This window comes from Coregonus lavaretus (assembly GCF_964263955.1).
Source record: "Coregonus lavaretus genome assembly, chromosome: 6".
Taxonomy (NCBI): domain Eukaryota; kingdom Metazoa; phylum Chordata; class Actinopteri; order Salmoniformes; family Salmonidae; genus Coregonus; species Coregonus lavaretus.
This window is the reverse complement of record NC_139993.1, coordinates 10,911,320-10,933,796: the sequence shown is the minus strand read 5'-3', so window position 1 is coordinate 10,933,796 and position 22,477 is coordinate 10,911,320. Positions and strand designations below refer to the sequence as shown.

Here is a 22,477-nt window from a genome sequence, read left to right as displayed (position 1 = left end):
TACTTTCCGAATGCACTGTATGTATGTACAGTATACATACAGTATCCCCCCCCTCCTCCCTCTCTGTGGATGACTTCGTCAACCATTTTGAAAAGAAGGTTGACGACATCCGATCCTCGTTTGTTAAGTCAAATGACACTGCTGGTCCTGCTCACACTGCCCTACCCTATGCTTTGACTTCTTTCTCCCCTCTCTCTCCAGATAAAATCTTGCAACTTGTGACGGCAGGCCGCCCAACAACCTGCCCGCTTGACCCTATCCCCTCCTCTCTTCTCCAGACCATCTCCGGTGACCTTCTCCCTTACCTCACCTCGCTGATCAACTCATCCTTGACCGCTGGCTATGTCCCTTCCGTCTTCAAGAGAGCGAGAGTTGCACCCCTTCTCAAAAAACCAACACTCGATCCCTCTGATGTCAACAACTACAGACCAGTATCCCTTCTTTCTTTTCTCTCCAAAACTATTGAGCGTGCAGTCTTTAGCCAACTCTCTTGCTATCTCTCTCAGAATGACCTTCTTGATCCAAACCAGTCAGGTTTCAAGACTGGTCATTCAACTGAGACTGCTCTTCTCTGTGTCTCGGAGGCTCTCCGCACTGCTAAAGCTAACTCTCTCTCCTCTGCTCTTGTCCATCTAGACCTGTCTGCTGCCTTTGATACTGTGAACCATCAGATCCTCCTCTCCACCCTCTCCGAGCTGGGCATCTCCGGCGCGGCTCACTCTTGGATTGCGTCCTACCTGACCGGTCGCTCCTACCAAGTGGCGTGGCGAGAAGCTGTCTCCGCACCACGTGCTCTCACCACTGGTGTCCCCCAGGGCTCAGTTCTAGGCCCTCTCCTATTCTCGCTATACACCAAGTCACTTGGCACTGTCATATCCTCACATGGCCTCTCCTATCATTGCTACGCTGACGACACACAACTAATCTTCTCCTTTCCTCCTTCTGATTACCAGGTGGCGAATCGCATCTCTGCATGTCTGGCAGACATATCAGTATGGATGACGGATCACCACCTCAAGCTGAACCTCGGCAAGACGGAGCTGCTCTTCCTCCCGGGGAAGGACTGCCCGTTCCATGATCTCGCCATCACGGTTGACAACTCCGTTGTGTCCTCCTCCCAGAGTGCGAAGAGCCTTGGCGTGACCCTGGACAACACCCTGTCGTTCTCCGCTAACATCAAGGCGGTGACCCGATCCTGTAGGTTCATGCTCTACAACATTCGGAGAGTACGACCCTGCCTTACACAGGAAGCGGCACAGGTCCTAATCCAGGCACTTGTCATCTCCCGTCTGGATTACTGCAACTCGCTGTTGGCTGGGCTCCCTGCCTGTGCCATTAAACCCCTACAACTCATCCAGAATGCCGCAGCCCGTCTGGTGTTCAACCTTCCCAAGTTCTCTCACGTCACCCCGCTCCTCCGCACACTCCACTGGCTCCCAGTTGAAGCTTGCATCTGCTACAAGACCATGGTGCTTGCCTACAGAGCTGTGAGGGGAACAGCACCTCCGTACCTTCAGGCTCTGATCAGTCCCTACACCCAAACGAGGGCACTGCGCTCATCCACCTCTGGCCTGCTGGCTCCCCTACCTCTGCGGAAGCATAGTTCCCGCTCAGCCCAGTCAAAACTGTTCGCTGCTCTGGCACCCCAATGTAATCATTCCAATGTAAACCCCCCCCCCCCCTTTACCCCAAACCAGATGGGATGGCGTATCGCTGCAGAATGCTGTTGTAGCCATGCTGGTTAAGTGCGCCTTGAATTCTAAATAAATCACAGACAGTGTCACCAGCAAAGCACCCCCACACCATAACACCTCCTCCTCCATGCTTTACGGTGGGAAATAAACATGCGGAGATCATCCGTTCACCCACACCGCGTCTCACAAAGACATAGCTGTTGGAATCAAAAATCTCCAATTTGGACTCCAGACCAAAGGACACATTTCCACCAGTCTAATATCCATTGCTCATGTTTCTTCGCCCAAGCAGGTCTCTTCTTCTTATTGGTGTCCTTTAGTAGTGGTTTCTTTGCAGCAATTCGACCATGAAGGCCTGATTCACACAGTCCCCTCTGAACAGTTGATGTTGAGATGTGTCTGTGTCTTGAACTCTGTGAAGCATTTATTTGGGCTGCAATTTCTGAGGCTGGTAACTCTAATGAACTTATCCTCTGCAGCTGAGGTAACTCTGGGTCTTCCATTCCTGCGGTGGTCCTCATGAGAGCCAGTTTCATCATAGCGCTTGATAGTTTTTGCGACTGCACTTGAAGAAACGTTCAAAGTTCTTGACGTTTTCCGTATTGTCTGACCTTCATGTCTTCAAGTCATGATGGAATGTCGTTTCTCTTTGCTTATTTCAGCTGTTCTTGCCATAATATGGCCTTTGTCTTTTACCAAATAGAGCCATCTTCTGTAAACCCCCCCCGCACCTTGCCACAACACAACTGATTGTCTCAAACGCATTAAGAAGGAAATAAATTCCACAAATTAACTTTTAAGAGGGCACACCTGTTAATTGAAATGCATTCCAGGTGACTACCTCATGAAGCTGCTTTAGAGAATGTCAAGCGTGTGCAAAGCTGTCATCAAGGCAATGGGTGGCTATTTGAAGAATCTCAAATATAAAATATATTTTGATTTGTTTAACACTTTTTTACTTACTACATGATTCCATATGTGTTATTTCATAGTTTTGATGTCTTCACTATTATTCTACAATGTAGAAAATAGTTAAAATAAAGAAAAACCCTTGAATGAGTAGGTGTGTCCAAACTTTTGACTATCCATTTCAAATCATTGTTCTTGTCCTGGGGATAGAAATCGTTACGCTATAACCTAATTTTGGGACTTGGGTGATTGGTTTGAGGTGGAAATGTAATTGCGGAGAGCAATCCTCTGAAATGGACTCGGTTTGTCTTCACACCACGTCCAACTGAAGCAATCCTGATTCAACCCCTTGTTTTCTCTCTCCAACACCAATCTGTCTTTTGTGTGGAAGTCTGATTACTGGAATGCAGTATGCAGAATGCAGATTTCTTACCAGACTTGAGTCAGTTTAGAATAGGTAAACTGTACATAATCCAATATTCCCCCATTGTAAGGGATAAGCTTTAGAAGGTGTTTTAGAAATTAAGCGGCTGTATGTGAGGATAGGTCCACTTGAGAACTTCAATAATGACCAAATTGCCTTGATTCAATGATTCTACCAATCCTTTACTCTGTGCGTTAAAGAATAGTGTGGTCCACCCTCACACTCTCTATCTATCCCTCAGGAAAAAAAGAAGTGTGTTAACTTGTCCATGAAGAAGTAGGCATTTTAAGTCTTTGAAAGTCTTTCATTTTCTATCACATGGGTTGGATACAGGGATTGAACCCCAGTCTCCGGTGGGGGTCTCCAGTGTATGTATATAGAGCTGATAGGATTCTTCACATGACATGTTACCCCCATATGGCTGTCCTCGTGTGAACCTATATTGGAAAATTAAAGCAGGCATTGGTCTGACTGAGGATCTGAGATTCTGAGGTCGATTCGAGTTCTTATTTTATAGTAGTGGAACCCTCTACATGTGACATTCGTCACGTTAATGAGTGGAAATGTATCCAGGTTTTGGGGCTAGGAGAATGGGGGTAGTGAAACTATGCTGTGTGTGGTCTGCCGAACCAGGTGCTTTCATAGGGAACTGGATCATCTATTTTTACCATTGGATTCTTGAGCCGACTCGAGAAGAAGTAGTCTCAGGTACTCAGTGCAGCAATAAAAAGATCAGTCCAAGTAATAAGGCACAGCAGATTAGAGTAATTTTAGATTGTTAAGACATTCACAAATTACTACGCTAATGAGCTAAAAATGGTCTACCTGGACGTCGGTTGCCATCGCAACGAGTTCCCACAAATCTAGTACCATGCAGTGACCCTAACACTAAGTGTGACTCCTAAATCTAAATTAAACCCAGAGCTAGCTGACAAGCCACTTAGCTCATGTCTGGGGCTTTGTCCAGGCTGGCTCGCACACAGTCATTCCTCAGAATGTAATCGCCGAGCCCTAAAGGCACAAACTCTCACTACCTCTCAACTCCAAATGTTGCCTCATGGGGAGTGATCACCATTAGGGCTTGCCATCAAGCACAGGGTCTCTCTTTGGTGACACTTTGATAAGACAGCAAGCTGGGCTTTAGCTGCAGATCTGTTGCCCAGAGCTTTTGTTCCAGATCATTGACACCGAATGTGTCTGCTGGTTGCGTGAGACAATACGAGTCCAAAACACCCCCTGTGATCGTATATTCACCAGGATCCTGTGTTAGGCTTGAACCAGCTACCTTGCGACTTACACCAAGAGGTCCAAACCTCTTGACAAGGTCACTAGTGCCTATTTTGGCAGTTGCATGAACCAGAATCTCCATTGAATCTTCTTTTTAGGGGTAGGCAGGATGTCACTCAACCTACCTAAGTGGTCCCATGTCATCCTGTACCGGCCCTGGGTGCCAAGCGCCAGAACAAACTTTCTACTTGCCAATTTCTCAACTGACTCAAAATTGCTGACAACTCAGGATCAGTATAAACTGGCACTAGAATTTTATCAGGGGATCATATGGGCTCATAACATGTCTTTCAATGCACTACATTGGCATCATTATGCTGATGCATACTACCCATGGTCTTTAGCCAAGTCTACCTGATTTAGCTCATATTTCTTTTCAGAATGGGTTGAGTCCTGTACTCCCCCCTTGGGCGCATCACAGAAGTGACAGCTCCCACTGAGCGAGCAATGAGTCAAAGAAGGGAAAATGTGTACTATGACAAAATAGGCAGTTTACTATTCGCATGCAAAGCAATTGGTTGACATTTTGAAAAGACAAATACCTGGCAGCATCTGCATATACAATAGGGAACCGTTTGAAAGCATGATACTTCAAATGTATATGAAGTGACTTTGCTCATTTTAGTCAATTCCTCTTTTGAGAACATTTCCATAATGTATTTGGCACAACACTGAGGATGACAACTGCTATTTCTAGTTTGTGTTCAAGCAAGTCATCATTACTGGCCCAAAAGAGAACATGACTTTATCAACTCGAAAAGGAGAAATTATTAGTATTAGCTAACTCTCAGCTTACGTGAAATGACAGAGCCATTTCCTTTTAAAGAAATCCTAGAACCAGAGTTACTAAAGCAGTTCAAATTCACAAAAAGACTACCACTGCTACTATATTTCAACAAAGAAGCGTATTGCGTCAACGTACAGTCCAGTACATCCACCTGTAGAAAAGAACACCCCTCTCCATCAGTGTGCTTTGGATTGTAAATCATGGCAGATGACCCTCTGCCTGTTGGCAGTTACGGGGTGACAGGCTTTATAAATACACTGAGTATACCAAACATTAGGAACACCCCCCCCCCCCCCCCCCCTTTTGCCCTCAGAACAGCCTCAATTCGTCGGGGCATGGACTCGTTCCACAGGGATGCTGGCCCATCTTGATGCCAATGCCGCCAACAGTTGTGTCAAGTTGGCTGGATGTCCTTTGGGTGGTGGACCATTCTTGATACACACGGGAAACTGTTGAGTGTGAAAAACTCAGCTGCGTTGCAGTTCTTGACACAAACCGGTACGCCTGGCACCTACTACGATACCCTGTTCAAATTCCACCCCAAAACTATATTTTGGTATTTGTTTCATTAGTCCACTGTTAGTCAGGTTTTCAAGATATGTAACTTTCAAAATACAGAAATCATCCCCGTATGATGCATTTTTCTTTCAATATTTTGTCTTGCCCATTCACACTCTGAATGGCACACATACACAATCCATGTCGCAATTGTCTCTTGGCTTAAAAATCCTCCTTTAACCTGTCTCCTCTTCTTCATCTACACTGATTGAAGTGGATTTAACAAATTACATCAATAAGGGATCATAGCTTTCACCTGGATCACCTGGTCAGTCTGTCATGGAAAGCGCAGGTGTTCTTAATGTTTTGTATACTCAGTGTATATAAACAGTTAACAAGCCTTGTGGGAGAGAGAGAGGAGCGGGAGAGTAGGGTTGGTGTGCGTATGGGGACACAGAAGGGTATGATACGGCTGGCTGCACTGAGACAAGACCACCGTGACAGCCAGGAACAACTTGTCACACCGCCACAGAGACTGTCGTGTAATAAGCTCTGGACACCACCAAAATGCAACGGGGTGAGCTCCATGTTTTACGGCTACAGTTTACACAATTATGACCGCTCTTCTTGGGAATAAGATCTGCAGAATAGTGACTAATGTATTTATCAAGACCTAAACAAGCACACATATTCAAACACACATATACTACATACTCCCTCACAAACAGACCAAGACACAAACAAAATCCATCCCAGGACACACACACACACACACACACACACTGGCAGATGACTCAACTGCCAACATATTGCATGACTAAGCTTCTGTCCAGCTTCCAGGCTGTGGGTGGCAGACTGTCTTCCCACCACACCCCCCACGCCTCCCTGTCACTCTCACTTCCCCTATCACCTGCCACCCTGCATCACTGTCACCCCTGGGCAGTGCCAGTCTCTCCCCGAGGTGCTGAGCAAACCTCTTTATACTCCCCCTCATCTGCTGCTGCAACACCAACACAACAATGCTGCATATGTGTGATGTGAATATATATATATATTTTACTTCTTCACGTGTGATTTATTCAAGTTGTACCATGTATCTTATAATTTAACTTCATAACATTGCGTTGTTTTTACTCAAATTGATTTCCTGAGTTCCTAAGCTGGATAACTTCCCCCCCCTTACAGTGTACAGTATGTATTAAAAGATTGAAGATAATAAGATGAGGTTTTGTTGGTTGGGGTGTGATGCTTCGAACACCAGGCTTGTGGTTTTGATTCACACTCAGAAATTGGTACCAAGTCAGTATGGATCATAATGTATGCTAAATGACTTTTCCTCTCTGGGCACTGGCATCGGCTCAGCCCTGGATGGTCAGCAATGCATTCTGGGATGGAATAGTAGTTGAAAGGTGCAGATCACTCTTGCTTCATTATTCAGCAACTGCTGTAGCCGGCCGCAACCGGGAGACCAATGGGGCGGCGCACAATTGGCCCAGCGTCGTCCAGGGTAGGGGAGGGAATGGCTGGCAGGGAGGTAGCTCAGTTGGTAGAGCATGGTGTTTGCAACGCCAGGGTTGTGGGTTCGATTCCCACAGGGGGGCCAGTATGAAAATAAAAAAGAATAATGTATGCACTAACTGTAAGTCGCTCTGGATAAGAGCGTCTGCTAAATGACGTAAATGTAAATGTAAAATGTAATATGTCACAGGGATGTTGAAGTGTACTGGTCTATCCATAGTCATGTGAACCAAACTTTTTTATACTGGCAAAGTTCATGCATGACACTAGCATGCAAACTGATGATGCCTGCCACAGTTGGCCCAGTCCTATCACATTTTATGTCTATTTCCAGGTAGATAATGAAGGTCTCAACTTGACCTAAAAAGATAAAACAGAACTCTTTATGCAATCCATCATATTCCCCAATCTTGAGGCCTGCGTTGCAATTGGGAATGCAATTTAAAATCACAACAGAGTTCTATAAAAACCCAATGCAATGTCCTACAATAGGACCGGGACAAAACTGTGTCAATCACATCTCCAGTAGAAGGAGTAATCCTGTAACCATGGGCACTTGATGAATCGCTCAGTTGCCAGCTCAAAATGGATGAAAGCATTTGAAAATCCTCTTTAGATATGTACAATCTTCACAGCACAAAATTAAACAAATTGGCATATTCATAATAAATCTTAAGCACCATGTGAAATTCGCCACCTGTGACTTTTCTAAACTGATTAGAACCGTCACAATGTTCATAAATGCTTAAATCAAGCATTTATCTGTAATAACTTAATGGTAAATTTAGCTGTGATTGAGTTTGATAGTAAGTACATTAAACAGCATGCTATCTTCTACTGAAGCAATTCATCATGGATTCAGAGACATACTGGCCTGTTAACAGTACTTCTCCTTGAAGAAACAAGGGACACATCTGGCATGGTATTTCTTAATGAAACGTAGATTGTGTTTTTCATAAAGATAATACGGCAGTCAGAGGAGGCTGGTGGGCGGAGGAGATATAATCATAATGGCTGGAATGGAATCGGTGACAAGGTATCAAACATGGTTTTGATAAGGTTCAATTTATTCCATTCCAGCCGTTACAATGAACCCATCCTCCTATGTCTCCGACCTACCAGTCTCCTTTGATGGCAGTGTGAAATTTCATGGGTAGGGTTCTCACTCACATCCGATCATCATCATTGCCACGGCGAAGAGCTTTTCTCCATCGGTGGTGGGGGCGATGTTGCCGAAGCCGATGCTGGTCAGGCTGGTCATGGTGAAGTAGAGGGAAGTGATGTAGACCGAGTCCTTGCTAGGCCCGCCCTCCCACCTCCCGGAGCCACTGGCGTTGAAGCGGTATGGCGTCCCCACCGATTCACTCAATATGTAGAGCCAGCTGTCCATCCTCACGCTGTTGGTGTTCTCGTCGATGACCTCGTAGTCGCCGATACTGTACCAGATGCAGGCCAACCAGTGGGCGGCCAGGCCAAAGACGCACACCAGCAAGACCAGGACAGCGGCACCGTACTCAATGTAGTGGTCTAGTTTACGGGCCACCCGGCCCAAGCGGAGCAGACGGACTACTTTGAGGGAGCTGAAGAGACTGCTGATGCCCTGATGGGTAGAAAAGAAAAGAAGAAGGGTATGTTTAGAGAGAGAATGAAAAGTAGAGCCTCGATAAGATGGCTCATTGAGGTCATTTTACTAACAAGCCAATTATCCATTGTTCATGGTTCTAACTATTTTACTAACCGTTCATGCATTGATTAAAGATAAACTGGAAGGGTCCCAACAGTGAACCCTGTGGAACTCCACTCCCTAAAGCACTGTACAGTATATTCTGTGGTCCTCTGTAGCTCAGCTGGTAGAGCACGGCGCTTGTAACGCCAAGGTAGTGGGTTCGATCCCCGGGACCACCCATACACAAAAATGTATGCACGCATGACTGTAAGTCGCTTTGGATAAAAGCGTCTGCTAAATGGCATATTATATTATTATCCTGCATATGGATTTGGTACCATGGTGCAGTTCCCTGTTGTGTTAATGATAATGAATACAATGCCATTAGCTATAAAATAATATAATAGCTGGAGGGTATGCTACTTCTACAAAACATCACTTTGCTACAGTAGCTTGTTTACTGAAGAACTCCACACTGCCGTGTGACAGAATAACGGTTATTTGGCTCCTGGACCAACCTCTGGAAAGTACAGTTTCAGAATTAATTTAGCCCAGTATTACTTTTGTTTTCATAGATGGGCACGGAGCAGGCATCCAAAATTAATGTTCCAGGATCTTACTCCGATAATGGTATGTGAATGAGTACTAGGGAGGACGGGTTTCTGATCCATTTGGAGATGACACATTTAATTCCAGCATTTGAATGAGTCACTCGTATGTGGCTTTATCAAAAATCCCATTACCCTCTTTTGAATATTCAATTTGAATCAAGCTCTTAGCGTCTTCAAACGCCAAAATGTGTTCACTTTTCAATGTGATGTGAAATCAACTGCTCATCGAATTTAGATTCCCTAAAACATTTAAGACTTATTAGTGTGGCATACTGTACAGAGAGGCTGAGATGCAGAATGCATGGGCCTGGCGCTTCCCGAAAGGTCAAATCTACATTCAGTACTTAAGGCAAACCCATAATGCAGTGTGGTTTATGTAATCCCACTAGCCTCTGCTCGCATCTGCCTCCACGACGTGTGCGAACCTACTGCATCAAGCAATTTTCAGTTCACCAGGGACACATTCATAATGCAATTACATTCAACTACAATAAACAAATCTCCTCAATCAAAGGCAGAGAAGAAGCTCCGCTTCGGTCTAAGCCAAGGAAAAACAAAAAGCTCAAATGTGTCCCTACGGCAACTTGAATGTCTCATTACAATTGTCATTGTCATTGTCATGAATAAAAACAAGGTCACTGTGCTGAAAGCCTTCGCTTCAGAGGAGCAGAATGGATGCTAGCTGCACATTGCTTGAATCTGAGAGGCACAGCACCGAATGAAAAGGCAGGATAACTGCCGTTGACAAGTTCAGCAAAGGCACAGGCAGTGCCCACAGGCTTTGTGTGAGCTCACTGTGGGGGTGCTATAATCTTTCGTCACACCACCCTTCATACAACAACAGGCAGACAACAGAACAGTACATAACACTGGAGATGTGGAGAGGAAATATGGTGATGTCTGGACTTGTTTTGGTTCTAAGTTACAATGCCCAAAGTTTAAGGCCAAGAGCAGTGTTTTGACTTGTTAATTAAGCTATTACTGGCTAACAATGTTTGTTGTTTGACCTTTGAAGCTCTGGTTTATTCATTATTTAAATGTAATATTGACCTTTATCTGTGCTTTCTGTAGTACAGAGTTATTTTAATGCTGATAATACTGTACTTGTGCGTAGGTTAGAATGGTATCACTTGTAGCATCTATTAATTACTTTAAGGTTATCAAGACTAGCGCATGAATCAAGATGATCTGGACCATCCTACAAAGGCCTCTGTGCCAAGTTTGCATCCAGTGTGTTTTACAACAGAATGTCTCGAAGAGGCATCAGAAAAATGTGCTGTTTTACCAGCCTCCAATTCCTGTGTTCTTTTTAATATGTTAGAGGGATCTTCTCTGACTTTTTAGCCTCTATTCACAGTATTCCCCAGCAACCCTGTTGTCTGATGGTGTTTAAATATTTGACTATCTGGCAACTCTAAGGCAACCATTAGGCAACTGCAAGGGATGGCATTTCTACTGCTGAGAATTTGTGTTAGAATAACCAACAGAAAGCAGAGTCATCCAAATCACATGCACATTTGTAGTGTTATTCAGCCATATCTATTTTCTGTTTCAATTTGATATGACTCAGCTGGCTGTGGGTAGGACTGTATTGTAGAGTGCTTAATGGTGAACAGAGGTTAAAGGTATAATCAGCAATATGATTTCATCATACACAGTGAGGCGACTTCCTGCTTACAGAGATTAACAACAGAATTCAAAGTAATAGTATGTTTTTACAGTACCCAAAACCAGTCTGGGATTTCAACTGACAATGTGTTAAAAAAAAACGCCTCTGAAAACAATGTGGATTTATCTGGGATTATTTGAATCCAGGCTCTATAGCCAAGAAGCCATTTGTAAAGAATCTGGTAGCATGACAGAGCATTTAGTCCCACTATCACTAGAAAGCTTGGCCGAAAACGCCCGCAGTCCCTATGGATGGATGGGAAATCTCTAGAGACATTTCAAGTCACAAGTAATTCAAACTGACTCAAAGTGACTCTTCCTATGTGAGTTTTCATCAGTGCAGATGAAGATTCCCTCTGCTGAAACCACTCTTGAAGTCTGCTGTAAATTAAGATTTACGCTTCAGTTGATTTATCTGAGGAGAGGCGGTTCGCTTCAGTAAGCTGAGGAGACACATTTGAAGTGAAATGGGGGGGATTGGTTAAATGACTGGGGTTGGGTTGTTGAACCAAAACCAAAACTAGTTGTGAATAGCGGTCATAGTCAATTCCACAGTCAGTGTCTATTATGCTACAACGATGTGGTAAGCTTTCCAGATCCATTAAACAATGTGTGTGTGTGTGTGTGTCTGTGTCGGTCTGTGTGTCTATGTGTCTGTCTTCATCAATATCCATCCATCCACAAACACACAGACCCCAGTTAACAAACAAACCACTGACCTCATCAACATTCTCGAAGGCGTTGATGACGTCGTACGGCAGGCAGGAGAGCAGGTCGATGACGAACCACGTCTTGACGTAGTTCATCCGGATCAGCTTGGGGTCCGAGATGACCTCTCCGGCTGGCCCCACAAATGTGGTATGGAAGTTGAGCACGATGTCCACCAGAAAGATGACATCCACGATGCTGTCCACCACCAGCCAGGTGACGTTGTTCTGCTTGGTCTGGAGGAGTAGAGTAGAGAATCTTTATTACTTAAGTAGTAGAGTAGAGAATGAATATAAGTTATCCCTGAGTGGCAATTTACTTTACAGCTAGTACATAGTCAATAAAAGTACACACAAACAGAGTAAAAATACAAAAAAAACAGCTTGCTAAGGTTCGGTTTGGGGTTTAGAGTAAGGGTTAAGGTTAGGGTTAGTGGGTAGTTGAATAGAGTTTAGACCTTGAATGAGACGTTGTAGGGCACCATGATGGCTGTGTAGAAGGTCAGGATGAGGATGACCCAGTCCCAGGTGGTCTTGAAGGCGCAGTAGTGGAGGATGATGTGGGGAGGAGTTTTAGGCGTCTCCTGCTTGTACTGTGGGAGGATGTCTGAGCCCAACTGGAGGACCTAAGTTTGGTTAAGAAATGGTTGGCAACGAGTCATGAATGAGTCAGTGTTTTGGCAGCTAGCTACCTTGAATTAGACACACTGGTCCAATTCAAGGTTAGCCTTGTGGAACCAGCCTGATCGCGGTTACCATTCTACGCAGCGATCAGGCTGGTTCCACAAGGCTAACCTTGAATTGGACCAGTGTGTCACTTGTTTCTCCTGCTATTCACCATTTCAGGTGTGCGTTTTTACTTAGTGTACACAAAAATGACACCATTTTAGTTTGTTATGACAGTGTCTCTTATTGTATGAGAGCGATAACTTTGACATAACATTCATAATATAAAATTGTAAGTAATGACAATCTAATGACTGCATTCTGTAGTCTTTTGGACCACACAAAGACAGTTCAGTGTTGCCTTATTTCATCGCTCAGTATCTCTTTATCCCAATCAATATAAAATACTAAATAAGAGTGGAATTCCTCTCTCCCTTTATATATTTTTTGTATAAATTGATGGAACTTTCCAGGATCAACAAATAAACAAACGGTAGCCATTTTGTTTTATTTTACCTAAGCTATCAAGCACATCTTCCCATTAGTAAACAGAGCACCTTATCTGACCATCTAAACACAATTAGCTTTTCCACCATTTTTCAAGAAACAGGATGTTGCTAGAAGATGGTGGTGGTAAGACATCTTGGACTAGTCCCAGAAGATGTCAGAGGAGATATCTACCCAAACAGTCAGTCCCCTTGGGATTTCAGAGGCCTAAGGACTATTCAATCAAACCAGCATTACAGCATGGTATATACACTGTAGACTGTAGCATAGACGGCTCCATTATTCAGAGTAAAAAAAGTGTAATCAAGTCCATAAACAAGTCCTCGGTCCTTTTACGCACTGATTATAAGTGAGTTTACTGATTATAAGTCACTCTAGATGAGAGAGTCTGCTAAATGAGTAATGTAAATGTGCATTTAGGTTACACTACTCCACAGCACAGGTCATAGGGCAGGGTTCCCCAATGGGCGGCCCACGGGCCAAATTCTTTGTCAAATACTAGATCTGTTTCGGCTTCTTGCGGTCAATTTGCAGTGTACAAATTATTTATAATTATGTTCCTGCCCCCCGACAATGCGCTCAAGAAAGAACTGGCCCACGGCTGAATGTAATTGGGGACTTCTGCCATAAGGGTTTATGGTCAGGACTATATATAGAGTGATCATTCATATTAGAGTTGTGTCTGTCTGCAGAGTTACAGCTGCCCAGGTGGCCAAGGGTTTGCGGTCTACTGCTTTGGGAACGGAAAGACGCACTTCATTTAGCACAGAAGTAGCGAGTGAGTATGGGGACAGGATTAGGCATTTCATCTGAAGCTAAACAGAAGTGGGCTTGGAAACACAAGAGGGTTGCTCCTTCCAGACACTCTTAGGCAGATGAGTGCGTATCAACAGGGACAGACGCACACACTCTACCTCAGCCAGACGAGAGTGCTTGTGGACGTTCTCGCCCTTCTGGACGGTGGGCGCCAGCTGCTGCAACACTCCCCGACTGCTCGTCAGGGCCCGGGTGAGCCGAGCAAATTTACCCCATCCTGAATGACAGAGTCAAAGAAATGTGGAATACCAAATCAACCCATATCCACTCCCTTTAGCCTTGAAATCAAGACTGAATCATGCTGCATTTAAACAAATGTGATACTGAGCTAAATTCAGTCTGAATTTTCAGGCTACTACTCCCTACTCCGTAGAACTGAAAAGATTCGATAGGTGTATTTAATATTGCGGAAATTCTTCATAGCTTATTAGATGGCAAATGGAACTATTACCATATGCTTATACCTATCCATTCCTTTCAGATCTACATGAACTGCCTAAAGACAAGTGCTTGGATTTGGAATTCTGAGAAAGTCCAACATTACTGGTTCAAATGATCAGACAAAAATGTAAGTTGTAATGTGAAATGCTGCACTGTGGTATTTCTCTCAATAATGTCAGCAACCCATATTTGTAGCTGTCCAAAATCAATTGTATCTACTATCCTCAGCTTGATCCTGTCCTCATTAAAACAGAATCTTCTTTAGATTATCTGAAATTCAGTGTCACGCCAACCTTTCACAGAGTCATCCTCAATGGGCTGTTTGAATGCAGTGATGTCACTGAAGGTGCACAGAAACAACACCACCTTGTCCTGCTCATTCCTGATAGGAGCGATCTTCACAAAGAACCACACCGGCATCCCTGCAGGAAACACAAAATGATGTTATGATATCTCTTCATATTCTAATGTATCGCATAAGTAATTGATTTAACAATTGAATTTGATATGATTCAATCAACAGAGATCAAAGAAACACTTACGATTCTTCTTATACATGAGAATTTCGAACGAATTCATCTCATAATTCTCAAAGGTCTGTTGCACTTTCTCACCCGTCTCCTTGTCTGTAAGCTCCCCATACATGAAACTGAAAATTGCATTGTTGGTGCTAATTTACATACAAAACAAATAAAACTGGATAATACATTCAGATTCTACCAGAATTTAGGCAGATATGACACTGTTCTTGAAACTAATTATCCCAGCTACAAAGGCCTCACTAAAAACACTGCCGGCTCACAAATAACATAGTTAAGCCATCTGTATAAGCACTGGTCACAGCGAATGTCATGTTGAATTGACATAAATACAAAGTATGTGTGCTACTTCAGAGGCACATTTGAATTCCTTAGTACCTATATTGTTTTCTCCCATTCCAAAACACTTGACTGCTGTAGACTGAAATAACCCAAATTTGCATGGAACAAACATTGTCAACTTATGTCTTATTTGTATTGAAGTAATAATAGGATTACTAATGTATAGATTATACTGTATGTTTATAAATTTTGTCTCCCGAACCCAGATTAAGCCTATTCCTGGACTAAAAACCACTTTTATTAGATATTTTCCATTGAGTATACCTTTAAATCGGGCAATCTGCAGTTCAAACCATAACAAAGCTTTTACCCTGCCACTGTTTTTGGTAAACAAGCTGTGGGGTGGGGCTGGAGAAATGTTACCACTCTCAAATTCATGGACAGCGCTATGCATACAAGGATTGACCATCCGCGATATCAAAATGATAGTTTTAACCATGTTTTGAGGCTATACAGTGTTTGTTTACAATCTTTACAAACAAAGGAGTAAAACAAGCTTTTATTTTGGGTTCTGATGCGGTATGACAGTTGAACAGCTAATGAGGCATCTTTAAGTTATATTCTTTAAGAATCAATGGGTATATATTATAATAATTTAAATCAAAAAATGGATGTAGCAAACGCAGATTGCCCCTTTAAATCTGGGTCCAGGAAACCAGCCCGATATCTTTATATGTTAATGTAGATATACTGTATTTATACTCTACTGTATAGTATTGCTGTCAATGAAACAAAATGCTGACCCACAAAATCAGTGGCACCATAATGCAGTCATAAGTAGCAACGTAAGTACCTGCAGGTGCTACTCTTCTGCATGACCTCAGCACGGTGGTAACCGGAGAGCTTGCAGAAGCCGTCGTTGCTGTACACAATGGGCCAGTCCACAATCTGGGCATTGCCCAGAACAAAGTTGGTATCTGCCCAGGGAGGGAAAACAACATGAAACCTGGTTCAGAAAGAACTGATAGAAACTACTACAGCACTATTAACTGTCTGTAACTCATTATTTTTACTTGGAAGTTATAAGGTAACTGGATGTAGGCCTACTTGTCTTTATTTCATTAATGATTAAACATGGCTCAAATATATCCAAACCTGTACACATAAGTTATCTGTGGTTCCTCGTATATAAGATGACAGTTGATGATAGTGTTTTTATTACGAATAAGTTGTTGTTGTTAGAATTATATATTGGATGTAATGTATTTGTATTTTGTATTGTTTTAGTGAGTATTTGTATTGTGGCTGTGTAACTGCCCTTACCTTCCCTGAGACTACGGGTGCAAATTAGCTTTTGCTAACCTCGGCACATTTACATGGATGTTGCATTATTGTAATATTGATGTTGATTAATGTACATTGTACCCTATAAATTAAAATAAAATAAAAAAAATTATCAAAATGTGTAGTCAGCTAACAAGTTATAGTTAGGTAAAACCAAGTACTACTGTAATACTGAGCATTACGGCATATTGTTGAGTACTAACTGTTACCATCTAATAAATATAAATATAAATATCAGGCAGCCTAATTAGCGCATTGTAAAATAAAGTGCAACCGAAAACATGGTTGAGGACACAGCTATTACAATTGTGAGGTATTTTAGTAGGTTTGAAGCATACTTAATATACTACCATATTTTTAAATATGTACTGCCAACTACAGTATGTGAATGTAGAATTTATTGGACATGAAATACAGTGGGGAGAACAAGTATTTGATACATTGCCGATTTTGCAGGTTTTCCTACTTACAAAGCATGTAGAGGTCTGTCATTTTTATCATAGGTACACTTCAACTGTGAGAGACGGAATCTAAAACAAAAATCCAGAAAATCACATTGTATGATTTTTAAGTAATTAATTTGCATTTTATTGCATGACATAAGTATTTGATACATCAGAAAAGCAGAACTTAATATTTGGTACAGAAACCTTTGTTTGCAATTACAGAGATCATATGTTTCCTGTAGGTCTTGACCAGGTTTGCACACATGTCCTTACACAGCTCTCTGGTCTTGGCCATTGTGGAGAGGTTGGAGTCTGTTTGATTGAGTGTGTGGACAGGTGTCTTTTATACAGGTAACGAGTTCAAACAGGTGCAGTTAATACAGGTAATGAGTGGAGAACAGGAGGGCTTCTTAAAGAAAAACTAACTGGTCTGTGAGAGCCAGAATTCTTACTGGTTGGTAGGTGATCAAATACTTATGTCATGCAATAAAATGCTAATTAATTACTTAAAAATCATACAATGTGATTTTCTTGATTTTTGATTTCAAGAAATTACAGACCTCTAAATGCTTTGTAAGTAGGAAAACCTGCAAAATCGGCAGTGTATCAAATACTTGTTCTCCCCACTGTACATGTCGAACTCCACAATAGAAACAGTTGAACGAAAGCATCTGACATTTTTCCATGATGATACATTAAATTGGCAAAGATGTTTTACTTGTTGTGTACATTGAATCCGAGGCTACTGCAACAAGGTTGAGGAGAGGGAAAACGTAACAGTGAAATCAACATGCTGACACAAAATCCAACACTTTCACTGTTGTCTTAAAAATGATAGTTATATTATGGCTACAGCCCAACCGATATGACTAATACAATACCTGGGGGGAGAGAGAGCATAAGATGTTTTCCTCTCGTCTTGCACGCTTAGGGGATGTATGTATCAAGCGTTTCAAGTTTAGAGTGCTGATCTAGGATCAGGTCCCCCCTGTCAGCTTATTCATTGTAATCTAAAAGGCAATAAACACTGATTCTACACTGATTTATTTTGTATTTACAGTATAATCTTACTCTTAAGAAAATATGTATTCTTCATCAACTTCACAGTTGACACATTTGTGTTGTTTAACTGCAATGGGAAAGATTTTGACAACACAGACCGACATGAGACCGTCACAAGACCATCACAGGCATTGGGTATGTCAAAACATAATGTTTCACAAGACTGACACAACGCCTTGAAAACATGGGGAGTTGTAGGGAAACTGGAGGGAGTTTATCTACTAGAGTTGCATCAAGTCTGGCGATCCATCGTTACCTTTAAACCAAAACAAAGACGTGTGACCTATCCAACTTCAACTACAGAAGCAAAGGTTAACATTTTTGTGGTTGAAGTGCACAATTTAAGAGTTCTCACATTTTTAAGAGTTCTCACCTATAATATGCCTTACAAATAAATGGCTTCTGTAATCATTCTTAATCAACTTATTTATCAACTATATCCCACATAGGATAGTATCAGGAATGAAAACAGGGGAAGCAAGTGCATGGAATATTTGAGCGTGAAGCTATTCACTATATGTGAGGTCAATGTGATACAAAGTGGATAAGGAATATTGGTCTAGAGGAACAGAAACAAGTCTATGGTGGATGATTGGGGGAGGAACATAAAGGGGACATGACACCACTTCAAAACATTGTTTATACCTGTCTGTCTATGTGATAATGTCCAAACTGAAAAGTTGAAAAGGAAAGTGGTTAAAGCAAGAGGCAAAAAACAGTGTTAAAAACATATAAATTAAGTAACCAAAACAAAAGCATGTCACTTTCCGAATAAGTCAACGGATTCCTTTTGCCCAACATGTCTGGGTGCCTCCACAAACCAACTAATTCTATAATCCAGACTATCAGAAAAACACTTTTAATTTGGGTTTAAAACATGAATCAAATAAGTATGTCAAGAGGAACATTTTAATCTATTCATTTAGTTATGCACCAATCATGTGGAATACAGTGGATGATTTGGTTTATTTTTAGGTGCAGTATAGTTAGTTGCCTGGTAAGGAATACCAATGGTAGACACAGCTATGTATTCGAGTTGTTTGTTGTAAAGACAACATCCATTAAATATCATTCTTGTTTGAATTGTTGAATCATTCTTTGCATAGCATGCTGGCTGTATAAATGTATAAATCAAATAGGCTAATCAAAATAAATCAAATAGGCTAATCAATATAAATACAAATAGTGTCATTAGTCGGTTAGTTGTCCTGAGTGTTTTGGTTTTAATTCAATAATTGTTGTTCAATGATTGGCCTATAGGCTATCATCCACAGTGTTTCTTCCTACAAAATAAAAACGAACACATTCCTACCATTGGATCGTCGGACGATGTTCTCGAGAAAAGTGTTTTGTGGGGCCACAAGTCCTCGACGTCCACCTGCCATTCCGCCTCGTCATTCAACGTCGGTAAGAAGTGAACGCTTTTAGAGTGAACGAATGCCTGAAGTATCCGTAGGATGATACAGCTGCTCAAATCTCCGGTCTTCTGCTTTCATGGTCCCATTTCTGCTTAGATATGATGAGCGGAAGAATCTCTCACCTCATGCTGTTCGACCGCTCGTTCCGTGGCTGTGCTCCCCCTGTTGAAGACGGGATGCATGCAGAGAGCGCATCACCTGTCTCTCGTCTCTCATCTTTGCACATGGGTACCCCACACCCCCACAATCGCGTGAACAAATACCGAGTAGGCTACTAACAGCCCTGCGTTTAGGCAATGAAGCACACGTTAGGCCTTTTACTGAAACCCCAAAAAACGAAATAGGAATTACAAAAATGGAAAACTGACTGGAAATTAGATTTTTTTGCGCAGTGGATTCCGGGAAAAGAACACAGCTATAGCTTGCACTTCACACTGGTTGGTTGTGCGTACTCATCGCCTTTTTTATGATGCATGAACAAAGCTAATAGGTCACTGTGGGGAATTCGAGGAGGTAGCCCGCCTTCAGAAGTGCAAGGACTGACATCCCAAGGACGCCACACATTAGAAGGACGCAACACAAACACACACACACACACACACACACACATACAGTGGGGAAAAAAGTATTTAGTCAGCCACCAATTGTGCAAGTTCTCCCACTTAAAAAGATGAGAGAGGCCTGTAATTTTCATCATAGGTACACGTCAACTATGACAGACAAAATGAGGAAAAAAACCCAGAAAATCACATTGTAGGATTTTTAATGAATTTATTTGCAAATGATGGTGGAAAATAAGTATTTGGTCAATAACAAACGTTTCTCAATACTTTGTTATATACCCTTTGTTGGCAATGACACAGGTCAAACGTTTTATATAAGTCTTCACAAGGTTTTCACACACTGTTGCTAGTATTTTGGCCCATTCCTCCATGCAGATCTCCTCTAGAGCAGTGATGTTTTGGGGCTGTCGCTGGGCAACACAGACTTTCAACTCCCTCCAAAGATTTTCTATGGGGTTGAGATCTGGAGACTGGCTAGGCCACTCCAGGACCTTGAAATGCTTCTTACGAAGCCACTCCTTCATTGCCCGGGCGGTGTGTTTGGGATCATTGTCATGCTGAAAGACCCAGCCACGTTTCATCTTCAATGCCCTTGCTGATGGAAGGAGGTTTTCACTCAAAATCTCACGATACATGGCCCCATTCATTCTTTCCTTTACACGGATCAGTCGTCCTGGTCCCTTTGCAGAAAAACAGCCCCAAAGCATGATGTTTCCACCCCCATGCTTCACAGTAGGTATGGTGTTCTTTGTATGCAACTCAGCATTCTTTGTCCTCCAAACACGACGAGTTGAGTTTTTACCAAAAAGTTCTATTTTGGTTTCATCTGACCATATGACATTCTCCCAATCCTCTTCTGGATCATCCAAATGCACTCTAGCAAACTTCAGACGGGCCTGGACATGTACTGGCTTAAGCAGGGGGACACGTCTGGCACTGCAGGATTTGAGTCCCTGGCGGCGTAGTGTGTTACTGATGGTAGGCTTTGTTACTTTGGTCCCAGCTCTCTGCAGGTCATTCACTAGGTCCCCCCGTGTGGTTCTGGGATTTTTGCTCACCGTTCTTGTGATCATTTTGACCCCACGGGGTGAGATCTTGCGTGGAGCCCCAGATCGAGGGAGATTATCAGTGGTCTTGTATGTCTTCCATTTCCTAATAATTGCTCCCACAGTTGATTTCTTCAAACCAAGCTGCTTACCTATTGCAGATTCAGTCTTCCCAGCCTGGTGCAGGTCTACAATTTTGTTTCTGGTGTCCTTTGACAGCTCTTTGGTCTTGGCCATAGTGGAGTTTGGAGTGTGACTGTTTGAGGTTGTGGACAGGTGTCTTTTATACTGATAACAAGTTCAAACAGGTGCCATTAATACAGGTAACGAGTGGAGGACAGAGGAGCCTCTTAAAGAAGAAGTTACAGGTCTGTGAGAGCCAGAAATCTTGCTTGTTTGTAGGTGACCAAATACTTATTGTCCACCATAATATGCAAATAAATTCATTAAAAATCCTACAATGTGATTTTCTGGATTTTTTTCTTCTAAATTTGTCTGTCATAGTTGACGTGTACCTATGATGAAAATTACAGGCCTCTCTCATCTTTTTAAGTGGGAGAACTTGCAAAATTGGTGGCTGACTAAATACTTTTTTCCCCCACTGTTTATAGACAGACAGACAGACAGAGAGAGAGAGAGACAGAGAGACCAGGGTTGGGTAGGTTAGGCTACTTTCTAAATGTAATGTGTTAGTTACTATGTAAGCGAGACCGTTTTGTACCGAAATGCAGCTCATATTTGGTACACTACAGTGGCCTGCCTAATAATTTGAAAAAAATAGACATTTCTTAATTCTTTATCCATATTCGTATCTTTATTCATATCCAGTTTGCCTCCTTTAGACCATCTAAAGGTCTTCGTTTTTTATATATAGTTTTATATATAGTTTAGTTCATAGACTGGGCAAGGGATAACGGAATGAGGTCTACCAATGTGGATTGGGAGGGATAGCCTACTGACATTTTCAGTTAATTAGGCCCTTATACCCATTTTGGATACCTAAATGGTCAAAACCATCTCCAAACTCTCTCAAAGTCACAGCTCATCACTCACATGGACATAAGTAGGTTACATAGGCCTAGTAAACAGTTAATAGGCCTATACTTCAAAATCAATAAGTTACATTCGAAAACCAAATGAACAATTAATTGTGGGATCTCTCGAAATAGGCTAGCTGTCTTTTGTCTCCATCTGCTGGCAAACCAAGGCAAGGACAATATTCAGAATAAAGAGAGGCTACCCAAACGACTGGTTATTTTATTTCGCTTTTTATTTCGTACAGTTGGGCTATATTCCTCTACTTCTCATTAGCCTACTATGGGGCCATAATTGCAAACGAAGAGTTGTTTATATTTGAAAAACATTCAAGTCAAAAATAGCCTACGTTGAAATGTAAAAAATGCTGTGTTGACGCTTCTGTGAATAAAGGCTTTAAAAAAGAGCATCAGGCTCTATATTGGATTTACAAAACGCATCCAATGTATCCAAAACAGACGTAGCATATATTATGTGTAAGAAATTGTAACAAATTATATTATTGTTGTAGCCTATTCGTCTACCGAGCGTGACTGTAAACAA

The 22,477-nt window shown here is 42.2% G+C and overlaps 1 protein-coding gene across 1 annotated transcript in view; it reads right to left on the bottom strand.

Annotated features, from left to right (window-relative positions):
* The window catches only part of LOC311131164 (voltage-gated delayed rectifier potassium channel KCNH1-like), a gene marked incomplete at its 5' end in the record, with an annotated part of 53,145 nt that extends 33,888 nt beyond the window's left edge, over window positions 1-19,257 (bottom strand). The window contains 8 exons of the mRNA XM_084164008.1: window positions 8,288-8,717; window positions 11,782-12,006; window positions 12,228-12,395; window positions 13,857-13,975; window positions 14,493-14,621; window positions 14,742-14,848; window positions 15,874-15,997; window positions 19,185-19,257. Coding sequence (XP_084020134.1) covers window positions 8,288-8,717; window positions 11,782-12,006; window positions 12,228-12,395; window positions 13,857-13,975; window positions 14,493-14,621; window positions 14,742-14,848; window positions 15,874-15,997; window positions 19,185-19,257 — 1,375 coding nt within the window. The remainder of the gene's footprint in view (window positions 1-8,287; window positions 8,718-11,781; window positions 12,007-12,227; window positions 12,396-13,856; window positions 13,976-14,492; window positions 14,622-14,741; window positions 14,849-15,873; window positions 15,998-19,184) is intronic.
* Window positions 19,258-22,477: the final 3,220 nt, after the last annotated feature.